Source organism: Gastrolobium bilobum, unplaced genomic scaffold (assembly GCF_033153095.1).
Source record: "Gastrolobium bilobum isolate Gb01-03AN ecotype WA unplaced genomic scaffold, APGP_CSIRO_Gbil_v1 utg3150, whole genome shotgun sequence".
NCBI lineage: Eukaryota > Viridiplantae > Streptophyta > Magnoliopsida > Fabales > Fabaceae > Gastrolobium > Gastrolobium bilobum.
This window is the reverse complement of record NW_026897600.1, coordinates 6,517-29,625: the sequence shown is the minus strand read 5'-3', so window position 1 is coordinate 29,625 and position 23,109 is coordinate 6,517. Positions and strand designations below refer to the sequence as shown.

The window sequence follows — 23,109 nt, the reverse complement described above, 5'->3', positions numbered from 1 at the left end:
TAATTAAAAATGTGACTGTTGGGTATATGACCACAACACCATCCATTAAGGCAAGAGAAAGTAACAACTTAGTAACAACTTAGTAAATCTAAACTAATATAAGCACAATGGCACAAATATAAGCACAATGATATTAATTTCAAGAATATAGTATAACATATCTATTATTCAAACATACATGTTATAAGTAATTGAGAGACCGAACACATTTGGTTGCTTATAAGTTGGCAACTATAGAAGCAAAATAGATCAATTTTTTAATATAAAAAAAATAGTTACTTTTGCAAGTTAGTGTCTGCACTTGCCCACATGAACAATAATGCAGGTCCGCCATTGTCACCACCTATACAGGCTACAGCAACTTGCAGAGGTACCCTTAAAGCTATTCATTCCCTTCATTATAAATACAAGTGTGCTAAACACAAAATGCACATCTTATAAAAACTTGATCAAACAAAATTTGATTTGAGTGTCGAAGTGTGTGGCAAATACACTTCCAACCTATCCCAATGTAGACATATGAATTAAAGCTGCAGCAAAACACTTATCTAGATGAAGATAATCAGGATTAGTTCGGATGAAAATAGTTCTGATCTAGTAGCGTGTAAGATAATTTAATAAGTTGATAATCAATATAGAGAAAAGGAGAAGGTAAGTAGTTGCTATTAGCATAAACAGCATTGAGAAGGTTTGTTGAGTGATGTGAGTGACAAATGTAGGCTGATTCCCAGATTTATTCAATATATTTAAACCTAATTTTGTGGTCATTAATCTTATCCTGTATTGTCAATTCAAACTTTGTTGAGGTGCACACAGAAGTATGAGCGGTGGCTCAAGTACTAACTAGTAACTAACTACTATGGGTGAGAAGTGAGAACATCCAAATTCAAAATTCGCCATTATGTTATAAACCTAGTCTCTTGCTAAAGAAGGTCAACAGAGTAGGAAATTCGCTCTGCTTGTTTGAGATTCTCCATGACCTGCAAATGGAATTTGATATTAAACAAAAAAAAAAAAAAAAACTCAAAAACTTCAAAGATTTTGAAAATATTTGAATCATATAGATGGGCAAGATTAAAGGGAACGGGGGACAATTTGATACGATTAGCACGTGACCCAGCAGCTTTGTGAAAGAAATAAGTGCATGTGGATTACCTAAACCCCACATGAAGGGCATCAACCCTTCCGCATAGGACCTCAGTCCTAACTAATCCCTTTGAATAATATTATTTAATTTAACCCCAGAATTTAAACTATGCTTTATTAATAGAATAAATACTCTTTTCGATCCTTATCAAATTTTACGATGTCCGCTTTAGTCTTTAGCAAATAAAAAGATTATTCGTGGTCTCTAAGAAATTCAAAGTAGACTCATTTTAGTCATTTTAAGAGATTAATGTGGATCTTTTTTGAATTTGTGAGGGACCATAATTTCAATTAAATGAGTTCATTTTGAATTTCTTAGGGATCACAAATAGTTTTTTTATTTGCTAGGAACTAAAGCGGGTATCATGAAATTTGTTGAGGATAAAAAATGATATTTACTCTTATTAATATTTTGAAAGATTAGGCTAAATACAATCATATCTTACACACAGGCAACACATGCACTCTTATCACATTTCATTTTGATTTGGCATGCAAGTATTTTATACATAATTATTACAATGTAAAAAAATAAAAAATGAGGATTTAAATATGATATCATGTACCCAAAAAAAATCACACTAGTAAGAGTAGGATTTAAATAAGGGAAAAACGTTTATCCTCTTAAATGATACAACTTATATTTTTTTATTCTCAAAAAGAGGTGGGATCCACACTTTTATTTTTTTGTTAATTTTCTCTCCTTCTTTAGCTATTTCTTTCTTTCTTTTAAAATAACACAACTTTACGTACTTCGAAATGACACACATTTTTATTTTATTTTTTAACTGAACAAATTAGTAACTCGTAGTTTGTATTTTGGGGTTAAATTAAATAATATTATTTAAAGGGGTTACTTAGGACTGAGGACCTATGCGTAAGGGTTGATGCCCTTTATGCGGGGCGTAGATAAGCCACACCACATGTAACTCATTTCAGTCACAAAGATAAAGAGTCACGTGCTAATCATATTAAATTGCCCCCGTTTCCTTTAATCTCGTCATCTATGGTTCAAAAAATGTCTAGTTTTTAATTTTAATTGCTTTGTCACTCTTTTTACATATTTCTACAAACCCGCAAGTATTTGATTTTTTTTTTTTTTACTGTATACGTCTAGTTCTGGCGCTTCCAAATGATTTTTTAATTAGAGTTTTTTATTTATTTATCAAATATCATTTCCAAGTCGTGCAGAATCTCAAACTAACAGAGCAAAGTTCCTACTCTATTGACCTTCTTTTGTAATTTGTAAGATAGGCTCTGTTTATGACATAGTGGCGAATTTTGAATTTGAATGTTCTCACCCTCAGTAGTTAATACTTAATAGTTGAGCCACCGTTCATATTTTTATGTGCATCACGACAACGTTTGAATTGACAATTCGGGAAAAGATTAATGACCACAAAACTTAGGTTTTAAATAGATTTAGAGCCTGTTTGGTTGAGTTTTTTTCTTCAAAAGTTGCTTTCTTAAGAAAAAAAAAAGCATTTCTCAAAAAAAGTCTGTTTGGATGCCTGTTTTAAAAAAAAGCAGAAGTCATAAAAAATTCAAAAACCTACTTTTTTCGAAAGCTAAAAATTTTAGCTTTTAAAAAAAGCAGAAGTCAAAAGTCAAATATTTTTTTTCAAAAATCAAATATTTTTTTTAAAATCTAAATAGCTGTAACTTTTATAAAAAATACATTTAAAATAAGAAAGCAATAAAAAGAATTTTTTTAAAAAGCCAATACAAACGAGTTCTTAATAAAACTGGGAATGCAGCTTACATTTGTCACTCACATCACAATCAATGAAGACATGGTCTCTCTCTCTGGATCCCATCGTCTTTGCACTGGACTTACTCTTTGGTCACAACATTATGAGTATTTTTTTTAAACAAAATCTTTTCAATTCAACTTTTAAATTTTGAACTGCGAAATAGTCCTATATTTTTTTTTTTTGGTAATAGAAATAGTCCTATTTTATGTTTTAAAAAAAATAACAATTGATTTAATTTTGATCCAATGATAAAAAAAATACACATTAGTTTCAACAATTTTGACTTTAAGTTGAATTCAGGACATTTTTTTTTTTGGTTCTTTAACGAACATGCTTAACGATCAAAGCTATTATTGGAAAAAAGAAAGTTTAAAAAAGATCAAAGAGACATAATATGAAGAATAAATACGTGGATTTTTATTCCTTGTTATCCATATTTTATTTTTACAAAATGGCAGTATAGACTCAATAAAAAATCAATACAAGTAAAAGATTTAGGTTCAAAGAGAAATTTTGAGTGCCCTATTAGGCTATTATTAAATGTGTTAACTACAGCATTAAAATTATAAAAGTAAAAAATATGAATAATTCATACAACTTAAGTAAAACACACTCAATAACAGAAAATAAGTTTATTTATTTATTTTTTTTGGTAAAAAAAAAAGTTTATTTTATTCTAAAACTTAGGAGTACTCATGACTAATAAATTGGTAGACGTTTAACAAAAATAAAATAAAATTGGTAGACCCAATGTTAACTGGGTGGAATTCGGGTTATTTACTGAACCTAATAAAATTTTGGGGCAAGTACAAGATCCAGCTTGACCCAATGTTTCATAATGTTTTGAAATATATATATATATATATATATATATATATAAATTATAACTAAAATAAAAAACTTATTTACTTAAATTTATATATTTTTCATAATATGATATTATTTTAAAATTAATACTTTTATGTTGAAATATATATTATAAAATATTCTTTAATCTTATTTTTTAATGTTAAAATTTGTATAATTTAACTATACATAATGTGTAAGTTTATATATTCTTTTATTTAAATATCGTATGACTTGCTATTAACAAGGCTATTACCATGTTAACAGAATAACAAAAATTAATCCAGTTTAAAATGCACATGTAGAACAATAGAAAAGTGCCCCACAAAAATTCACATGTAATGGATTTTAAACTTTTAAAGAAACCACCATCCAACCAATTTGACAAATTTAATACTTAACCTGAACTATTAAATGACCAAAATACTTTTAAGCTATTTCCAATAAAGGAGTTAATAATAAAGTAGCCAACAAAGCAATTTAATTGTAATAAAGGAGACAACTCAAGGGTAAAAAAGTAATAAAAAACGTTAGAGGAACAGATCTAACAAGCAATCTCACTGTAAATCTAAATAAAAAACATCAGTTTTCACTTAACTATGAACTGTCTTTAACTTTTGAGTCAATAGTCAACTAGGACCACATTGTATTATATTATTATTTTTTCAAAAACCTTTTTTAAACAAATACATCCCGCTCACTCACGCTCTCTTCCACTTCCATAAACAAAGACCAAGAGCATTCTCTCTCACTATCACTGTGTCTGCGACTCTGTGAGCTCCTATCTCTCTTCAATGGAGATGGTGGAGCTTGCCAGATAGAACCAGGTCATTTTTCATGCACTTCCCATGAAACAAAGTTAAACGTTTGCACTTTTTACTATTTTTTTTTTCAATGTCATGATTTTGAAAAAAATAAAAATCAAAAGTCTCTTGAAGTCCTATGTGGGTGTGTTTGTGGCTAATGTTGCTTTGTAGTGATAGGGTTTTGTTATCCTTCTACTGGGTTTGTTAGAGAATGTCATAACAGATAATGTATAAATAGAAAGATTGGTTTTTGATTTTTTTTTTTTTTTCTTTTTTTTGAACCTGTAAGAAAAATCTGGATGAAAAAAGTGAGGGTAAAAGAGGGTACATTTTATTTGATTTTCAAATGTGAAGCTTGTGAACTTAGAAGCAACACAGAGCAATTTATTTCTTATCCACATCTTAAGGTTGAAGACGAGATTGAACTAAAACCTTAGAATTTTTTTGAAACTTTAGAATATGTAAATTTGAAATTTTGTAATGTTGATCTGCAAGGACAAAGAAAGTTGTTTTCGGGTATCTTTTTTATTTCTTCTGGGCTGTTCAAAACTGTGATGTGCACTCTATATTCAACTGCCTCAATTTTCTATCCCTTCTTTCTTTCTCTTGTCTTTTGTAACATTTGTATCTCTCAATTTTATTTTATTTTAATTCTGTTAACATTGCTTGTGGTCATGTCAAGAAACTTTAACAAAAGAAATTTAATAAAATAAAATAAAATTTTTCATGCATCAAACTAAGTTGCGTTGATAAATTAGGCCCTGATCTCTTACGTTATCTATCAATAAATTTTTTAACATTTGGTCTTTTTGTTGCAGGATTCACACACCAAGATTGTGCTGTTTTCTGTTGTTCAGAATCTTTTCAGACATGAAGAAAGAAAACAATGTCACGTTGAAAGCTGGGGAGCTTCCTGGTCGATTGACTCGTGCTCGAGCTGCTGCTTTTCGTGCATCTGGAAAGCTTTCCCCTTTGAAGGAGTCAACACAGAGAAATCGGAAGCAACCACCAAAAAGAGCAGTTTCTGATAATACATCTCTTCAAAGTAAAAAGAGGGTTGTTCTTAAGGATGTTACTAATGTTTGCAGTGAAAATGCACAAAAGGGCAATTTCAATTCAACTAAAATTCAGGTTTTTATCCATGTCTTAAGCACCAACTGTTTAGAGCAAGAAAAATATTTTATTTTGAATTGAACTATCCCATCACAGTTAACTGTTTCCATTCCTCTTGAAATTTATTGGTGGATTGATGTCACATTCATTGAAAGTTACTCTCATCTTCCTTGCCTAATAGTAGATTTTTGTGACTGCCAGGCTAAGAAAAGAAAGCTGGCTAAGGCTGGTCAAATTAATGTTTCCAAAGTGGCTTCTTCTGTTGCTGTGGATCTACCAAAACTTCAAGTTGAATCCAAAGCAAAGAGTTTAAAGGAAACAGAATTAAAATCAGAAGATGCTATGTACTCAATTAACTTGGAAAACAATGCACTTCTGCGGCTGGGTGCCAATGAGTGTAGCAAGGATGGTAGTCTTCCTGAAAGTCTGACGTTTGGAATATCTACTCATGCTTTGATTTCTCAGAAGAAAGGTTATTCTGTCTATTTTCTCACTAGTCTGCAATGTTAATGTGCCACCCTGCATATTAAGCCTCCTTATTGTATAACATAGTCTATGCATTGCTCAAATATTCCAGTCTTACTATACTAAATATTTTTTGTTTCTATTATAGTTTCGTGAAGGATTTTTAATGGTTCTGCTGAACCTAAATCAGTATATGTAGCTCCAAGGGATATGAACTTCTGAAGTCTGAGATTGTTTTTAATCAAATACCTAGATGATTTCTTGGTGTGCATTATACTGGGTTATTGAATTTGTTCAAGACCTTTAAAAAAGGAATAATTTCTTAGCTATGTATTTTTCATGTTTTTTCTGAGCTGTGTATTGATCAGTACTGACATGAATATGCAAACTGTTGCAGCCAAGAAAGGTAACCTTTCTGAATTTTTGAGTGGATTGAAAGACCCAAACATCATTAATATAGATGATGATCTTGAAGATCCTCAATTTTGCAAGCTCTATGCTGCTGATATCTATGGAAACTTGCGTGTTGCTGAGGTTTGTGTCATAAATATCATGTCATTGTATGCAGCAGTCTTCTCTTTTAAAATAAAGCCTTATCGCCTCTATCAACTTTGCTTGGTTTGAAAGTTTGGAAAATATACTCATACCTTTTCTGCCAGCTTTTTAATGTTTAGGATTTAAGAATTGACTTCTTTTCACATCCCAAAGAGATGAGGAATGAAGAAAAGCCCTTTAATATCAGAAGCTCTGTATATTCACACATTACATTAATAGTGTGCTGATAATCAGAAATATTCACCACAGCAGCACTGATTGGGAGCATTTTTTTAAATTGACAGAACTTCTTAAGATTGTGCAGCCAATGTTATAAGATTTTGAATTATATAAATGTTTGCTTCCATTCAACTTCTTGATTAGGACCACAGGATCCTATACTACAAACAAGATTTAAGGTTACAGAGTGAAGAAAAATTTTCAACTTGATAATTTCTTTTACTTTCTGATTACCTGTTTTGTGTCAAGCACTTTTCGAATTTAAGAGTTTTCATATGTCAATATCTAACCAATAATGGCTATCGCAGTACAACAATAACAACCAAGCCTTAACCGAATAGATGCAGATAAAATGCTACACTGACATGTTGGGTGCTAAAAACCTTGTTCTGAATAAGCAAAAGATAGTTAAAAACTTTGTAATGTGCATGCCAAATCCTATAGGGTACTTGAATTGAAACAATGTTGGATAATACTGGGGTTCCTGATTTCTAATGGTTCTGTAAAATTGAATGCAGAATTACCATAACCTTTCTGTCATCTGCTTTTCTTAGATTTTGTTTCATGTCTTAATTTTTTTTTGTCTTACATTTTATATTTCAGCTAGCAAGAAGGCCGTATGCTAATTTTATGGAAAAGGTGCAGCGAGATATCACTCAAAGCATGCGTGGAATACTGGTTGATTGGCTAGTTGAGGTTTGCACCATTTAATTTTCAAATATAATACAGACTGTTGTAGGGTAAGACGCGAGAAATTGAGTATTGTAGAGATGATAATGGTGAGGTGGTAACATGGGAAAAAATATGAAGATCATTGCTTATAAGTAGGAGTTACTTCATTCACAATGCACGAGGTTACGAATATCAAAGATGTATGACATGATGATTACATGCCCCAAAACAAAGTGACAATATCCACTTTAGAATTGAAGCTATCAGAGGAGAGAAGATGAGGGATGACATGATAGGAATTATAGGATTGATTAGGAAGCATGCAGTTGTGTGTGATCAGGTTAATGGAAAGTATCAGTATAGAGAGGATTGTAAATCCAAAGAGATTCCGTGAGGTCCATGGAGATTTAAAATAGTTCTTACCAACCAAGGAGCAATAAAATTTGGTTAATCCCAATGCTTGAGTTGGAAGTAACTTTAGTATTTTTGAGAAAAAGATAAACAAGGAAACTTTTTCTTTTGTATTTCAGAAACCAAATTGTGTTCTTACTAAGCTATTTTGTAGGTTTCTGAGGAATACAAATTGGTACCAGACACTCTTTATCTCACTGTATATCTCATTGATTGGTTTCTCTCCAAAAATTACATTGAAAGACAAAAACTTCAGCTACTTGGCATCACCTGCATGCTAATTGCCTCGTAAGTTCTCAAATTCAATGTAGTTTACATCATGGCTTCTCATGCATATTCTTCAACAGCCTTACATTCATGATATCTTCATATTAAAACTGACATTTACCCGTTGAGTTGATGCTGTTGTATAGCTCCATATTAAACCTTGATGCTTCTTGTTGACAAGACAAGGTGTCATATCCTTGTTTCTGTGTCAATGAATGGACGTTCAAGAAAGAGGTTATCTTTCAGGCCTTGACAATTCGGATTAGGATTTGAAGGATGGCTTCCTAAAGATAGAAAACTTTGAGTTGTTTACTTAAAACTTTGATGGCATTTGCTTCTTACGGTGATTGACATGAATTTAACTACTAAGATAGTAGTATACATCATGCAGAATCTGTTGCCGACTTATGAGTCTTGCTCCACTTGATTTTATTAAATTATTATGATTACTGCTCTTTAAGAACTTTGAAACCAGGAAAATATCGTAAGTTTAGCTGAAGGGTGTAGTATTCATTGTAATGCATTTGGAAATGTTACATTTGTCTTATGCTTTCTGTGATTGAAGGAAGTACGAAGAAATCAATGCCCCTCGTATTGAAGATTTCTGCTTCATCACAGACAATACATACACGAAAGTGGAGGTATGTCATACTTTTTCAACAATAAATGGTTAAGGCTTAAGGAATTTATAGTTTATGCATTGAAACTTACAAGAGTTTTTATTAAATAAAAATTGAAAACTTTTCTCAAGCTCTAACATAAAATTCATTGGCTGTTCAAAACTTCAAATTCACATTTTTAGATCTTTGGATTTTATATTGTCACTCATAGTCATTACACAAAAATCAATAATGATTGTATCTTACAAGATTAGGCATAAAATCTTTGGACTCTTTGCAATTGATGAATAATGTGAGTGGGCAGGTACTAAAAATGGAGAGTCAAGTGTTAAAGTCGTCTGAATATCAACTGTTTGCTCCTACTACACAAACTTTCCTCAGGTACTTGTTGACATTAATATATCCATTCAAAAAAGTGAAAAGAAAATTTCAAATTCGTTATTGGAAGATCCTGAATGCAATTATCTTTTTACATTCTTGGTTCTTAGGAGGTTTCTTCGAGCAGCACAAGCTTCATACCAGGTGAAAAGATTGATCTAGTGGAAATGCTGCTTGGTCAAGAACATACCAAAGTGTTTTGAGTATTACTAATCACTTACCTTCTAAAATTATGCAGGAGGGTCCAAGACTTGAATTGGAGTACCTGGCCAATTATCTAGCTGAACTAACACTAATGGACTATGGTTTCTTGAAATTCTTACCCTCAATAATTGCTGCATCAGCTGTATTTCTTGCTAGATGGACACTAGATCAGTCAAACCACCCATGGGTTAGTGTGTCTCATTCATATTTTCCTTTACTTGTGAGGTTATGTAAACGAAGCATGACACTCATTTGTTTATTTCAGAATCAAACTCTTCAACACTATGCCTTTTACAAAGCATCAGATTTGAAAACCACAGTTCTTGCATTGCAAGACCTACATCTGAATTTCAATGGATGCCCTCTAACTTCCATCCGCACCAAGTACAGACAAGACAAGGTATACATATTAAGACCCCATTTTCACTTCAATTTATATGATTTTTTTTTTTTTTTTGAGTCTCCTCAACCGGTTCATCCTTTGGACTAATTAGGTTCGAGCACTCTCAAACCTTATAAAGAGATGACTCTCTCAAGACCATTTTTTGCATTGTACATATTAAGATCCCATTATATGAATATTTTTTAACTTGAACTAGTAGTGGATCTATTTACTATTAACTTGCATGATGTTCATTATGGAAATTCTCTGTACCAGTTTAAATGTGTAGCGGCTTTGTCTTCACCAAAACTGCTTGAAACTCTGTTCTGAAGATAAAGATGATTGACAAGACAATGCAAGGGACTCCTAACTGATAGTGATATTGTACACAAGAAGGAAATCCTGTCTAATCTAATGCTCTCTTCAACTTCCATTCATTTACCCTTGTTCATTCTTTAAAATATCTTTTGTATATACATTTCATCCTAAGCTATGAGATAGAACTAGAATCCTAAGACATGGCACCTCGCCTTGAATATTATGAACTCAGTAGTATGGGTTCATGGATGATCCCAATTAATTTGGGATATATGTGATGTTATTATTGTTATAAATATCCCAACTAGTATGGGATAAAAGATAATGTTGTTGTAGTAATGGTTATTGTTGGGCGTAACAAAATGACATCTCAGGCCTTCTTGGACTGTTTTGGCAAAATTATTAGAGACATCAAAATCCTTAGACTGATCAAATGTCATTCAAATCCTATTTCTATATAAAACAATAATTTATGTGATTTCATACAAGTACCACTTTTTTCATATAAGATACCTCCTTGTCTAGGACTCTAAACATAATTAGGGGAATAATTATAATTCAAACATCATTAGTGTGATGGTTGTAGATTATATTACATGTAATGAAAAACAAAGAGTCACATATTATGAACTATGTAAAAGGCCATCCATAATATTTTATAACACTTCCCATTGGATGTATTCTATAATTCAACAAATCATTAATGTGATGGTTATAGACTACATCAAAGGTCATGAAAAATAAAAGTCACCTGTTATGAGTCATGTGAAAAGTTATTCATAATTTTATACAATAAAAATGAATATTCTGGCAGTGACATATTTCAAAAAAGAATTTCATTTGCGCATCAATAAAAATAAATGTAAATCTAAATTTTTATTGAAACATATTGTATACAATGCACTTTAGTAATTTTATAGATAATAATAACTAAGTTGTAATAGTATTACTTGAAGAAAATCAATGATTTTACTTTCAAATATATAACATACTAAAAGTAATTATTCAATATTGGTATTAAGATCATTTTTTCATTGTTACTTTTAATTTTTCACTAGAGCTGTTGTATTCTGTTATGACTCATTGTAAGAAAATCTTTATTTGATGACATCCTTTAATAATGAATTTAGTAAAGGTAGAAACTAAATTTTCACTTATATTAAAATTTTGTTTTCGTTCTCACAGTCACATATATATTGTGTACAAATATTATTTTTTATTAAAAAATTAAGTTATAAAAAATTATAACTTGTATAAAATATGTTAGGAAAATGTTAAATATTTATTTGTTAAAATATTTTTTAATGTATTGAATATAAAAAAAATTATGAAATTATAATTTTGAATGGCCCGTTGGCTAACTCTGACTCATTGGACTTTCGTTTCGCGTGAACCTTATTATTGAGGTTTATTTAAATCTGCAGACTTTTTTGACCCTATCCTGTATGGACTAACGCCTAATGGAATGGGCAGATCCATTTTAACAACTCTATTTGTTACGACATGATGATTTATTTCCTTTATAAATAGACAATCTTACTTTAAATAGCGTTGGCGCTGGAATTTGTAATAACAGAGTGGAAGGAATTTAAACTTAGAAAAACTTGGGTTAACTTCGGTATGCCTTGGTCCTTTTTCTATCAGAAAATTGATTATTAATATTATTAACAGTAGAAGATACTATTTATTTATTTGTTCTTAAATGTGATTATTAATATTAAATGTGTTTTGATTGAGGAACGCGTTTAGCTTCCTGAGTCTTGACACAATCATTTTAATAACACTATTGCTTTTGTGATTTAAAAAACCCAAATTTATGTATATATTTTATGAATAATTTTAGGATTCAAATATTAGTATTATTTATAGTATTTGATTATGTTTGGAAATTATACTTACTTTTTTGTTCAAGTATTTGTATAGGACGGACATATGTTTAGAAGAAAAGTTTAATATAATTAATAAAATTCAATATAAATTGTTTTCTTTTTTAACACCAAAACATAGGTTCCTTAAAAAATTTATGTTTTGTTACAAGAGGATTTAAAATAAAGAGAGACTGAGAAGTACGAAAATAGGATAAATCAGTTCTTCAAGAATATTTGATGTCAATGTCATATACAGCTCTTGGATAATTTTTTTATTTAAAAGAAATTGATATATGATAAATTTAATATTTTAATTTTGTAAAAATACTGAAAATTATGTTTAGAATTATTTGTGATGTTAATTATTATTTGATTAAATAAATTTAATGTTAATTTTTTAAAATGATAATAGTTAAATTATTTATCATCTTTATTATTATGTAATAATTATTACTTATAATGTTAATTGATATTTACATGAAGTGAGAGATAATAAAAAGTTATGAAATTAAAGAGGAAGGGACAGACGTGACACAATTATGTTAAAATCACATAATTTATACGGATAAATTTTGTTGAAAAACGCATATATATATATATATATATGTATGGTGTTTTGCCACGGAACTTTCCTTAACGTGGTCGAGGTAGAGCAATAGCTTTCCCTTTCCTCACCAGTCATTATTCTGGCTGTTAATAGAAAGCAACGGTTGTCTTCACCAGTTGGGAAATTTTGACCAATTACCCATGATGATAGGAAAGACCTCTCCCATGCATGCACGGCCACTCAAGCCAATGGACATATATAAAGATGGTGGGAAAATGTCATGGCCATTACTTTAAAAGGGTTGGAGATTGGAGACTGTACGTCCCTCTCTCCTACCTTTCATTTCTCTGTAAAAAAAAATTGGGGAATGATTCGTTTACAATTTTTTTTTTCACGAATTACATTAATTAGTATGACTGGTCATACTTAATATAGTTTGTAAACAAAAAATTTGTAAATATAATCATCCCAAAGAAATTTGCATATTTAGCCATGCAAAACTATGGAGATACATAGATTCCTACTGTTCTTTAGCCAAGCATTCATATATATAGTATAGACCATGATCACACGCGACAATTGCTTCTCATAAATTAAATGATAAAGGGTGCCATCATCAGGAGAAGTTTAAAGGGTCACAACTTCGGTCTATTATTAATGTCAATTTTAGGATAGTCTTGTTTTGGACCGGCCGATGGCTGGTCCTTTGGGCCCGTTTACATGACTATATTGTAGAGCTTTGATTTATACTTTTCCTCCACAGTAAATTGGAGACAATTTTAATAGGAGCGGATCAAGTATTAAGATTTTAAATCTCTCCCAAAAATAATATTAGAAAAGATCGAATATATACTTTTATTCTCCACTTGCTCAGCTCCTATGCCCCAACTGAACTACCATCATTTGATATACCGCTGCATCTTTAGGTCACCCATGCACCTACATACTTTATCCCTCGTGGGACACATCTAATCAGTCCAAGTCTTTCATAATAAGGCAGAAAATCAACATCTGCTAGTGACCAACCTTAAGCTCGTGTTCATACCACTGCATGCCTAATTTCAATTCAATGATAATGAGATTTCAAAGTTATTTACAAACTCTTTTCTAAATTCATATGAGTATAGAGTTTGATTTGTCTGAGAAAACTTTATAAAAGCGGGACTGGCATATTTTTTCTCTCACCAAATTTTGGCAAGATTCTTGTTTTCCCATTCTTTTTATATATCAAAAAGCGAGAACAGAAAAAGAAGTCTAGAAGATAATCATATCGAAGAAGAGAAAGTGTAATGCATAATTAAGCCTAATGAATCATTCATTTGTACAAAACTCCATTCATATTTTTCAAAACAATTTCCATGATTTTAATGACCATCATGTTTGAATTCCCTGTATTATTCAAGAAAGCAATCATAGCTTTGACTGTAAGAAAAGAATCATATAAGGGATTAGTCTCATATATACGTGGGTCCCTTCCTTAGCCTGGGTGGTAAGGATACTCAAGGATCTAATTTGCTCCATAAGAATTGTTGGAATTTATATATAATTGTGTGGACAATCTATTGGTTATGAATAAGAAGTAGGTTAAGGAAGAAAAGAGAAAAGGGAAGTTGAAGGGAGGTGTGGGTTTAAAAAGTTCCACATTGGACAACTAGTAAGAGGTGAGAGAGTTTATAAGGTTCTACCTCACACTCCTAAATCTGTTGTATTCAGATGATGTATGGTGAGTTACATCACAAGAAATCACCTATGTGAGTATGAAGTGAGGGCCGTTTCTATAAGAATTTTTCAAATGTCGATTCTCTAAAACACTCGCAGAACCAGGCAAGTGTCCCACGGCCAAAATGGGCACAACAAAGGACCAACAATGCTAGAGAAGCAATTGTTGACTCCTATTGTGTAGGTATACACTAAAGGTCGACGGTTCAAGTCGCCCAGACCACCGATTGACCGAGTATATCCGATACTTTTTCACTAGAGAAAGGTAACTCTACCTATCTCGATGCAATTGTTTCTCGTTGAGGAAATTACACTTTGCATTTTATTCACGATGAATTGACTTCTTATCCATGTGGGGGATTGTGTGGACAATCTATTGGTTATGAATAAAAAGTTGGTTAAGGAAGAAAAGAGAAAAGGAAAGTTGAAGGGGTGTGTGGATCTAAGAAGTCCCACATTGAATAATTAGTAGGAGGTGAGAGAGTTTATAAGCTCCCACCCCACACTCTTAAATTGGCCCTTGGGTCACTACACATTTTGTGGAGGGAGAGTAGCTAGGTGGGCTTAAATAAAAATAATTTTTTATTAAATAGTTTTTTAATTTTTTGTCCAAAATACTTCTGTGACTATCCGTTGCTTCCCTCTAATTTTTCAAATCCAAACGTTTCTACTCGCCAATTTTTTGAACCGGTTCTTACCTTTCGCGAACCGGTCACTGATTGTGTCTATTCACCGAATCGGTGACCGTTTGTATCTGTTCACCGAACCGGTCACCGGTCGTGCCCGTTCGCGGCCGTCAGTCATGGCGGTTCATCGTGACCGGTCAGTATCTATAAATAGACACTGACCCCCCAGAAAAATCATCTGATTTTCTGCACTGTTACTCTGCCAGAATTTTTCCTTCTTCCGATTCGCATTTTCCTTTCATACTTCTAGTGTACTTCCTCTGGCAATTGTTGTGTTCGTTTGGGCTGTTGACTGGTAGTGCTACCACTCTTCAGACGAAATCTGTTCTATCCTGGGAGACTCTTGTCCATCAACCTTTGGCATCAGTAAGGGAAAAAATTGTCTTAAGGAGACATGTTCTGTGGGCTCGGATTTAATTCCTCATACTGCATACATTCATCTGTCTGTTCCATTATACTGACATCAAGTATGTCTGTTCTAATTTTTCATAATTGCATTGTGTATGATATTTCTTATCATTATCTTTTCTGTTCTATACATGGGTTCAAATCTCTTAGTAATGTAATATCACTCACTCTCTTCAATAACAAGAATAATTAGGATTATATGAAATTAAAAAAAAAAAAACCCATAAAAATTACCCTTCAAAATAACTAATACTTAATTGCGTACTTACTATGATGGTACAGATCGAATTAACACTTAAATGGATTAGTAATGGTTGTGCCTATCGAATTATAGTAGCTTAGTTGACACATGAGAATTGAGCAGGTAAGGGTGAGAGCATGTGTTTAATCTTCTCCTCAGTACTATTTGTGGAAGGACTTTAAAACTTTAGTTCTGGACCCACCTCGAACAGGATTGTCTCAATACCTGCAGTTTATATAAAAAAAAGTATACAAGTGGGCGAAGTTGAAATTGGGTCAAGAAATTGGAGAAACAGGCAACAATAAATTCTGCCTCAAATAAAGGCATTATATTCCCATTTTATGAATAAGATACCAACTCAATTTGAAGTACTTTTAATTAGTTTTAGCAATCAATTGATTAAATAAAAAAAATACAACAACAGCAAAGGGGAAGGTGTATTGTGATGGAACTCCTTTCCAAATTGGAGAAATCAGTCTCTTTTTTCTTATCATTGACACAAACTCAAAGTAAAGAAAGAGATGAAACCCATAGTCCAACTTCATACACACTCTGGGACAAGCACAGCTCAATGGCTCGTCCCCTATGCTTACCTAAAGGGGAGGCAATTGATGGCACAGTGGACCCTTTTCTTCTTATTGTAGGGTAGCATATTATAGTACTATAGTAGTTATGATTAAATTGACATTCCAGATTCATCACGTGTGTCCTTGACAACAGCTGTATAGGCTTTATGGTTAGCCCAAGTTCCTATATACAGACATGATGATATGAATCATATGATGAGAGGAAGATCAATGCTGACTTGCATGCCTTGCCAAATAGTTATACAAGACATCTGGCAATTACTCAAGAGTGTTGAAGCCTAGCTATGCACTATATGTTCTGTATTTTCTATTCGTTTCTTCATTTATTGTTTTGAAAGGGCACAATTAGTTTATCCATTCGGGATCTTTATTTTTCTTACTATAAAGTCATTATTTAATCAGACTCCCGCAAAATTTCACTTCATAATAAAGATAATAATAAAAAAAGAATGTTTAAAAATATATCATTATCATTTTTTTATAAAATCCCAAGAGCATTAGAGCGCGTGTTTGTTTATATAATATGATGAATTGAATATAGCTAATAGGTTGGTATCAATAACGTTAAACAAATCATGGTTGGTGACATGCAAGCAATTAGTTCATTCGTATGGTAAATTACTACTTTTGATTTAAGCAGGTATAATGCTGATCTTGGTACGTAGAATAAAAAAATAAATTATCTAATGCTATCCAACTGCTTTGTGTCTGAGTTGATTTTAAAATGATGATTAGTTAGTGTGTGTATATTCAGGCATTGTTTGAATACAAACAAGATTCTGCACCTAGGATTAATAGAGCTCGATTTTAGCGCTCTTATATATATATATATATTATATATATATATTATATATATATATATATATATATATATATATATATATATATATATATATATATTGTGATATATAATCTCACATTGGTTGTATGTGTAATTAATGTAGAGTTTATAAGGTTTTAGTAGCTTTTGGGGTCGTGTATCCCAATGTTCTTTACATGGTATCAGAGCATCGCCGCCCCCCACTTTCTCTTGTGGCGTTTCTTTTTGGGTGGTGTATACCACCCCAAAAGCTAGCTCAAAGGGTGGGAGTGCCCAAGGTCTTATAAACTCCACATTAGTTCACATACAACCAATGTGGAACTATATATCTCAACAAGTGGTGTATCCCAAGGTTCTTTACAAAATATATATATATATATATATATATATATATATATATATATATATATATCATGTGCAGCCCTTGAAATTAATGGCCAAAAGAAGAAAACCATGTGCTCATGTACGTTGTGAGAAACAAATATACATACAGTTCATGAACTTGAAATATTCCTTCACTCTATCTTTGTTTATGATCTTTACTATAACTTATTATTTATTAAAAAGAAAAAAAAAAGAGTTTGGATCAAGTAACAGAATATAAATTAGAAACTAAAAATATACTGAAACAATCATTAAGATGTACTATATAGTGAACTGGAAATTAACAAATATGGCAAAACATTAATCTAAAACGATGAATTTTCCCTATTAATTATATAGGGTCCTATATGTCCTCCATTAACATAAACAGAAGTATGATTCATACCCCAAACTATAAAGGCATGCTTCCTCAAATATAATAAAACGACAACATAAATTTGGAATGATCGATGATCATCGAAACGTGCACGACATTAATTAGACGCCTAACATAATATATATCTTTCACTTTGCCACTTCTTCTATGAATCACTTTAAAGATCTTTTTGGTTGCAGACGAAGCCCTTCGCATCTGATCTCTTCATAATCCTCAGCCTCTTGCATGACTCGATAAACATCCTGTTAATTAAAGAAACATTCATGATTAAACATATTTTTTTGTATATTTATTTCACAAAAAAATAATATAGTTTTAAATAAAAATGACTAAATCATTATCGTTATTAATTTACTTATTTATCTTTTTGTTTTGAAAAGTTCATATATTTCATGGGACATTTTATCATTCTCGGAAATGTGGCCAAATAAGAAGCCTTTATCAATGATGGCTTTCCCTTTTTCAGGGTAGGCCATTACGTATAATTGTTTCTCCCATCCCATGAACATTATAACGAAGGAATTCACGCATGTTAGTTATATGGGGTCCAAGATATATTGTCGGTTTCACAAAAAAAAAAAAAAAAATCGATTTTCATTTTCCTAAGTAAAGTTTTATAAAATTCAAATCTCACCGATTCCCCCCCTCCCTTTTGAAGTTTTAAATTTTAATAATGCCTTGAACACTCTAAATAATTTTGGCCAACTAATCCGTATTTCACTTTTTGGAGTAACTTGGATATATATATGCTATTTGAGTCTGGGACAACTAGCCTAGTTTGATTGATTAGGTTGTAAACCACGCATGCATCTTTATTAGTTAGGTAATTAGCACGTAAGAACCTTACGCATACACAATAATGATATATAGTAGATATCAAAGTAGGTAGTCAATTAAGCGAAATTTCCGTGGCATCTAGTTTTCAAATATGGAATCATAGTTGGTAGTGGATCCACTATAAACTGTAAGCTAGGTGACCTAGCTCAGCAAACACGTTAAGCTGACTCTATAGTCTATAACACTAGACTAAAGTATTTCTGGTTTACTTGACTCGTATCTTGCACGATTATCACTTTTTTCTCAGAAAACAAAAATAGATGCCTCCACACACAAAAAATAAAATAAAAAAAATCAATCGTTCATACTAATTTGATGCTTATTTATTTGGTTTGAAGTTATACTCGAATTTCGAACCTAAATATAATGACTAATTTTTTTTGCTCCAATCATACATATATCTATGTAGAATATACATTTTGTTGAGTTAGATTGGACTCCCCTAAAGTGACATGAACATAAAATAAGTAGTGGTAATTATTGATTAGAAAATTAAGGAGTTAACTTTTAACAACCTTATATTTAATTTTATTATCCGTCTATATGTACTTTATAGCAATGATTCAACTATTGACGTTCTCATCAATAGGAACCAAAAAAATAATTATAAAATTCTCATCAATATTATAATCCTTTACTATTTTATTTTTTTATAATAAATTCCTCACTTTAAATAAGTAAAATCCTCTTCAGCTACCACACGAGCTACTTGTTTGTTTTGTGTTATTGAAATTATCCTAAGTTTGATTAAGAAAACTTTATTTAGTGTATTTGAATATAATCGAAGTTATAAGAATCAATCTTATCGTATTCAATGAAATTCAATAATTTTAACTACCATAGCATAGACAATCTATTTTTCTCCATAAAAATATTAAACATATATATTTAAGAAATAATAAAATAGGAGGGAGGGGCAGAAGGACTTACTCCCAGGGGACATCTCCAACCAGCATCCAGTCACCATCTTTGTCCTCATAAATGGGAACGTGTTCAGAATTGTCTGCATCCTTCAACGCCTCGCCTGCCAACAAAATTTTGAAAACAAATATTACTTTTCATTACTTACATTATTATTTTTTGCCTTTTGTGGGGCTTGATTCCTTTTCTACCTATTCTAATTGAGTGTTTATGAATAAATATTATATTGCTTTAATATTTCTATAGTGAATGTAGATAAGTTATCTACATTCGCTCCCAAAATAACGTCGTTTTGAGTTGAAAAATTAAAAAATTATAATAAAAAAAATTATTATAATCCTGAAATTAATTATAATTACAAAAATAGCTTGATTTCCACCGCAAAACGATATCGTTTTAGACTTATTATAGGTAAGTTATTTACATTAACCATAAAAAAGTGAACCCATATTATATTTAGCCTAATCTGTTGCGCTTAATTCTTTGTCATGAATAGAGCAGTTCAACTTTATATATACACTAGCTGCACGCCATCACGTAATAAGGAGAATGTCTAATTATTATATATACTACTTGGTCTCCCACTTTGTTCTTCTATATATCTCTCTCCTCGAAATTATTTTACTCGTGCCCATTCTTTCTAGAATTAATATTCAAATTGAGTAAAGATTCTTCATAATCCATATGTTATACTATATATATAATATATACCGGTCAATACATTTAACTAATTACATAAGCATCATCTAATTTGAGGTTGTGTCGAGTTCATGAAGCGCCTATGCTGCCAATTAAACCTATATCAACCCCGTCTTGCTCTTTAATAGTAATTACAAAGGATCAATATCTCAACGCCAATGATCATTATCAAGATCAACAAAGAAACTCACAAACAAAATTATGTTGGAAAATATTCAAAAGTTTACTATAGTTTCTTTTTTCATGTTGAATATAAGGCCCGGGGATGGAGGGGGGTTATTCGAATTCAAGTCTTCTCTTAATAAATCAAGACAAGCATAAATAATAAAGTAAAATAAGTGAGTTGACACAACATATCAACCCAAAATGGAGGGGGGTTATTCAAATTCAAGTTTTCTCTTAATAAATCAAAGACAAGCATAAATGATAAAGTACAATAAGTGAATTGACACAACATATCAACTCAAAATTTTAAAATTACAGATTTATGGGTATTTTGTATTTATATAATCCTCATCTGGTTCAATTCAAAACCAATGTGAAAGTTTACTACCACCCACACTTGAGTAACATAATATTTCTATCAACTTCAAGCACCGCATACAATTTAATGTGTTTTTTTTGCATATATTTGAATTATACGCACACATATATATATTTTTTGCATGAATCTTTGTTAAGCATATTAATTTACCCTAGCATAAAAAGATGATGCCACAAATAACAAGAAAGATTCAAAAATGGTGCACAAAGAAAAGAAAAAAAAGGAAAACTAAATGTAACTCACCCATTCCATAGCAACCAAAGAGCTTCTCCAAAGCGAAGGCTAACTCGGAGTATCCCTTATGCATAGCCAAATCAATTTTACGCAAGAAGGGAGCACCGTCCATGCTAACCTTGACGTACAATTTTGAAGCTTCATTGTTCTTTTTTCGGTACGAGCACACCGGAGGCCACCCCACCACCACTTGATTCTTCTTCTCGATTTTCAGGTCACCGGAGCAGCTGTTTTCATCTCCTCCGCCACCACCGTCAATCTCCGAGAACACCCTCTTCTTCTCATTCTTATTCACCACACTTATAGTCTCACCACCGGGAAGACCCAATCTTAGCTCAGTGATTTCAAGTCCAAGTCCTTCTTTGGTCATTTCTTTCAACTTCAATAACTTTGTTTTTTTGGCAATGAGTTTTTTTCTCTCTTGGATCAGAATATTTGGGGAAGGATCAATGGTTTTTTTTTTTTTTTTTTTTTGTATATGGAAGGAAGAGATTAATTAAAGGGCTTTAGTTATATGTATATTTATATAGAGAATGAAAGAGAGAGAAAAAAAAGGATGCAGTGGGAGCAATGTACAGGTCAAGTAAGAGGAAATGGTCGGTCACATGAGAAACAATAGTGGGGACAACCTTGTCCCCTCGCAAAACCACCAACAAATTAAGAGGCCAGCACCATAAAAGTTGGATATGGGACACATCTGAACGATTGCTTCTGCCTTGTGAGCTTTTGAGATTTGATCATGGCCGTTTGATTAGCTTACTGGGAACATGCCATGTGATTTGCTTGATTGAGGAGCCTCTTTGCAATAAATTATATACCTACGGATGGTTTCATCAACAAGTGCATCATTTTGTAAATATACAATCCCATAGTGTTTTAAAAAAAAAAAAAGTTATCTACTCGGTCGAAGTTATAATGACCCTAACTGGTAAATCTTAGTTAGAGATTTAATTTAAGGATTTAAATGCCATAATTAGATTCAGTGAGCGATTTCGAGTATTTTTGACTGTAATCATGACTATGTTATGAACAGTGCGTTCTGCCGAAGAATTTACAGTTTTGTGAATTAACCGGTAGAGCTTAAATGAGCAAAATAATTTTAGGAACATAATTTGATAATTCTGACGACAAATATGAGTCCAGAACGAAAAATTGTATAGTCTGGCACTTTCCGTGAAAATCTCGTGAATAGTGTTTCTACCGGGTATTTTGTACTCCTGTTTAAGCAACCGGTAGAGCCCAGAAACAAATAATTGATGAAATAAGAATAAGAAAGTCCAATATATGCCAAGCAAGTCAATATAGGCCCAAGAAAATGATAAGTTTATAAGTTTAAGTTTCATAAGTAAAGGAAGTACAATTAGTGATTCACAGTGCATTTCGTCAAAAACGGTGCAAAAATCATACTGTGAATTATGAATATTGTTTTGTAAGAATTAAAAATTAATATAAATGATTTTAGAAAAATAAAAATATGTTTGTAGCATTGAGTTAGTTCCGGATCAGTTTAAGTGAAAATACGTGAAAGAAAAACATCTGTTAAAAAGTCACATGTGGCTATAAAGCTTTGTCATTCAAGTGAATCACTATTCACACAACTAAAACTCCTTTCTCTCTCTTGCAAGCCGTGGAGTTCATCATGGAAGGGGGGGGTTTAGGGCTTTATTTCTTTTCTTGATTTCTTCTTGAATATGCCACCAAATCCAATGACCCACCACATGAAATTGATTGGAAACCACTCAATGAATCCATTCCTCCTATCCATTTGAGCTATAGTTGAGTGTGTGAAGAGTTATTCCTCCTCTCATTTTCGAGTTACTATTCATTGGAGGAGAAAAAATGAGTTTTTGATGGAGGTTGCTTTCTAGGCTTTGGGAAGTTGATTAGTGGTAAGAAACCTTTGTTTCCATGATGTTATTTTGATGGTTTGTGTCATAGAAATTGTGAGCATGTGTTGGTGTGAAATAAATTAGTTTAAAATTTGAATTGATGATGGATTGATGATGTGTTGGATATAGGAATGTGGAATAAGCATGATTATGTATTTAATAAATTGAAGGAAAATTTTATGCCTCTTCCCCT

General features: G+C 31.7%; 2 protein-coding genes across 2 annotated transcripts; one reads left to right on the top strand and one right to left on the bottom strand.

The window, feature by feature from the left end:
- Positions 1-5,422: 5,422 nt before the first annotated feature.
- LOC133308462 (cyclin-A2-4-like) lies at positions 5,423-10,168 on the top strand. The gene is made up of 11 exons (XM_061509088.1): positions 5,423-5,683; positions 5,867-6,138; positions 6,511-6,664; positions 7,508-7,600; positions 8,142-8,275; positions 8,820-8,895; positions 9,179-9,255; positions 9,363-9,396; positions 9,494-9,643; positions 9,722-9,856; positions 10,115-10,168. Exons 1-11 carry the CDS (start codon positions 5,423-5,425, stop codon positions 10,166-10,168), a joined length of 1,440 nt encoding a protein of 479 aa, XP_061365072.1.
- A 7,770-nt stretch (positions 10,169-17,938) lies between these two features.
- On the bottom strand, positions 17,939-21,397 carry LOC133308461 (auxin-induced protein 22A-like). The gene is made up of 3 exons (XM_061509087.1): positions 21,037-21,397; positions 19,560-19,653; positions 17,939-18,034 (listed from the first exon to the last, which is right to left on the bottom strand). Exons 1-3 carry the CDS (start codon positions 21,395-21,397, stop codon positions 17,950-17,952), a joined length of 540 nt encoding a protein of 179 aa, XP_061365071.1. The 3' UTR covers positions 17,939-17,949.
- Positions 21,398-23,109: the final 1,712 nt, after the last annotated feature.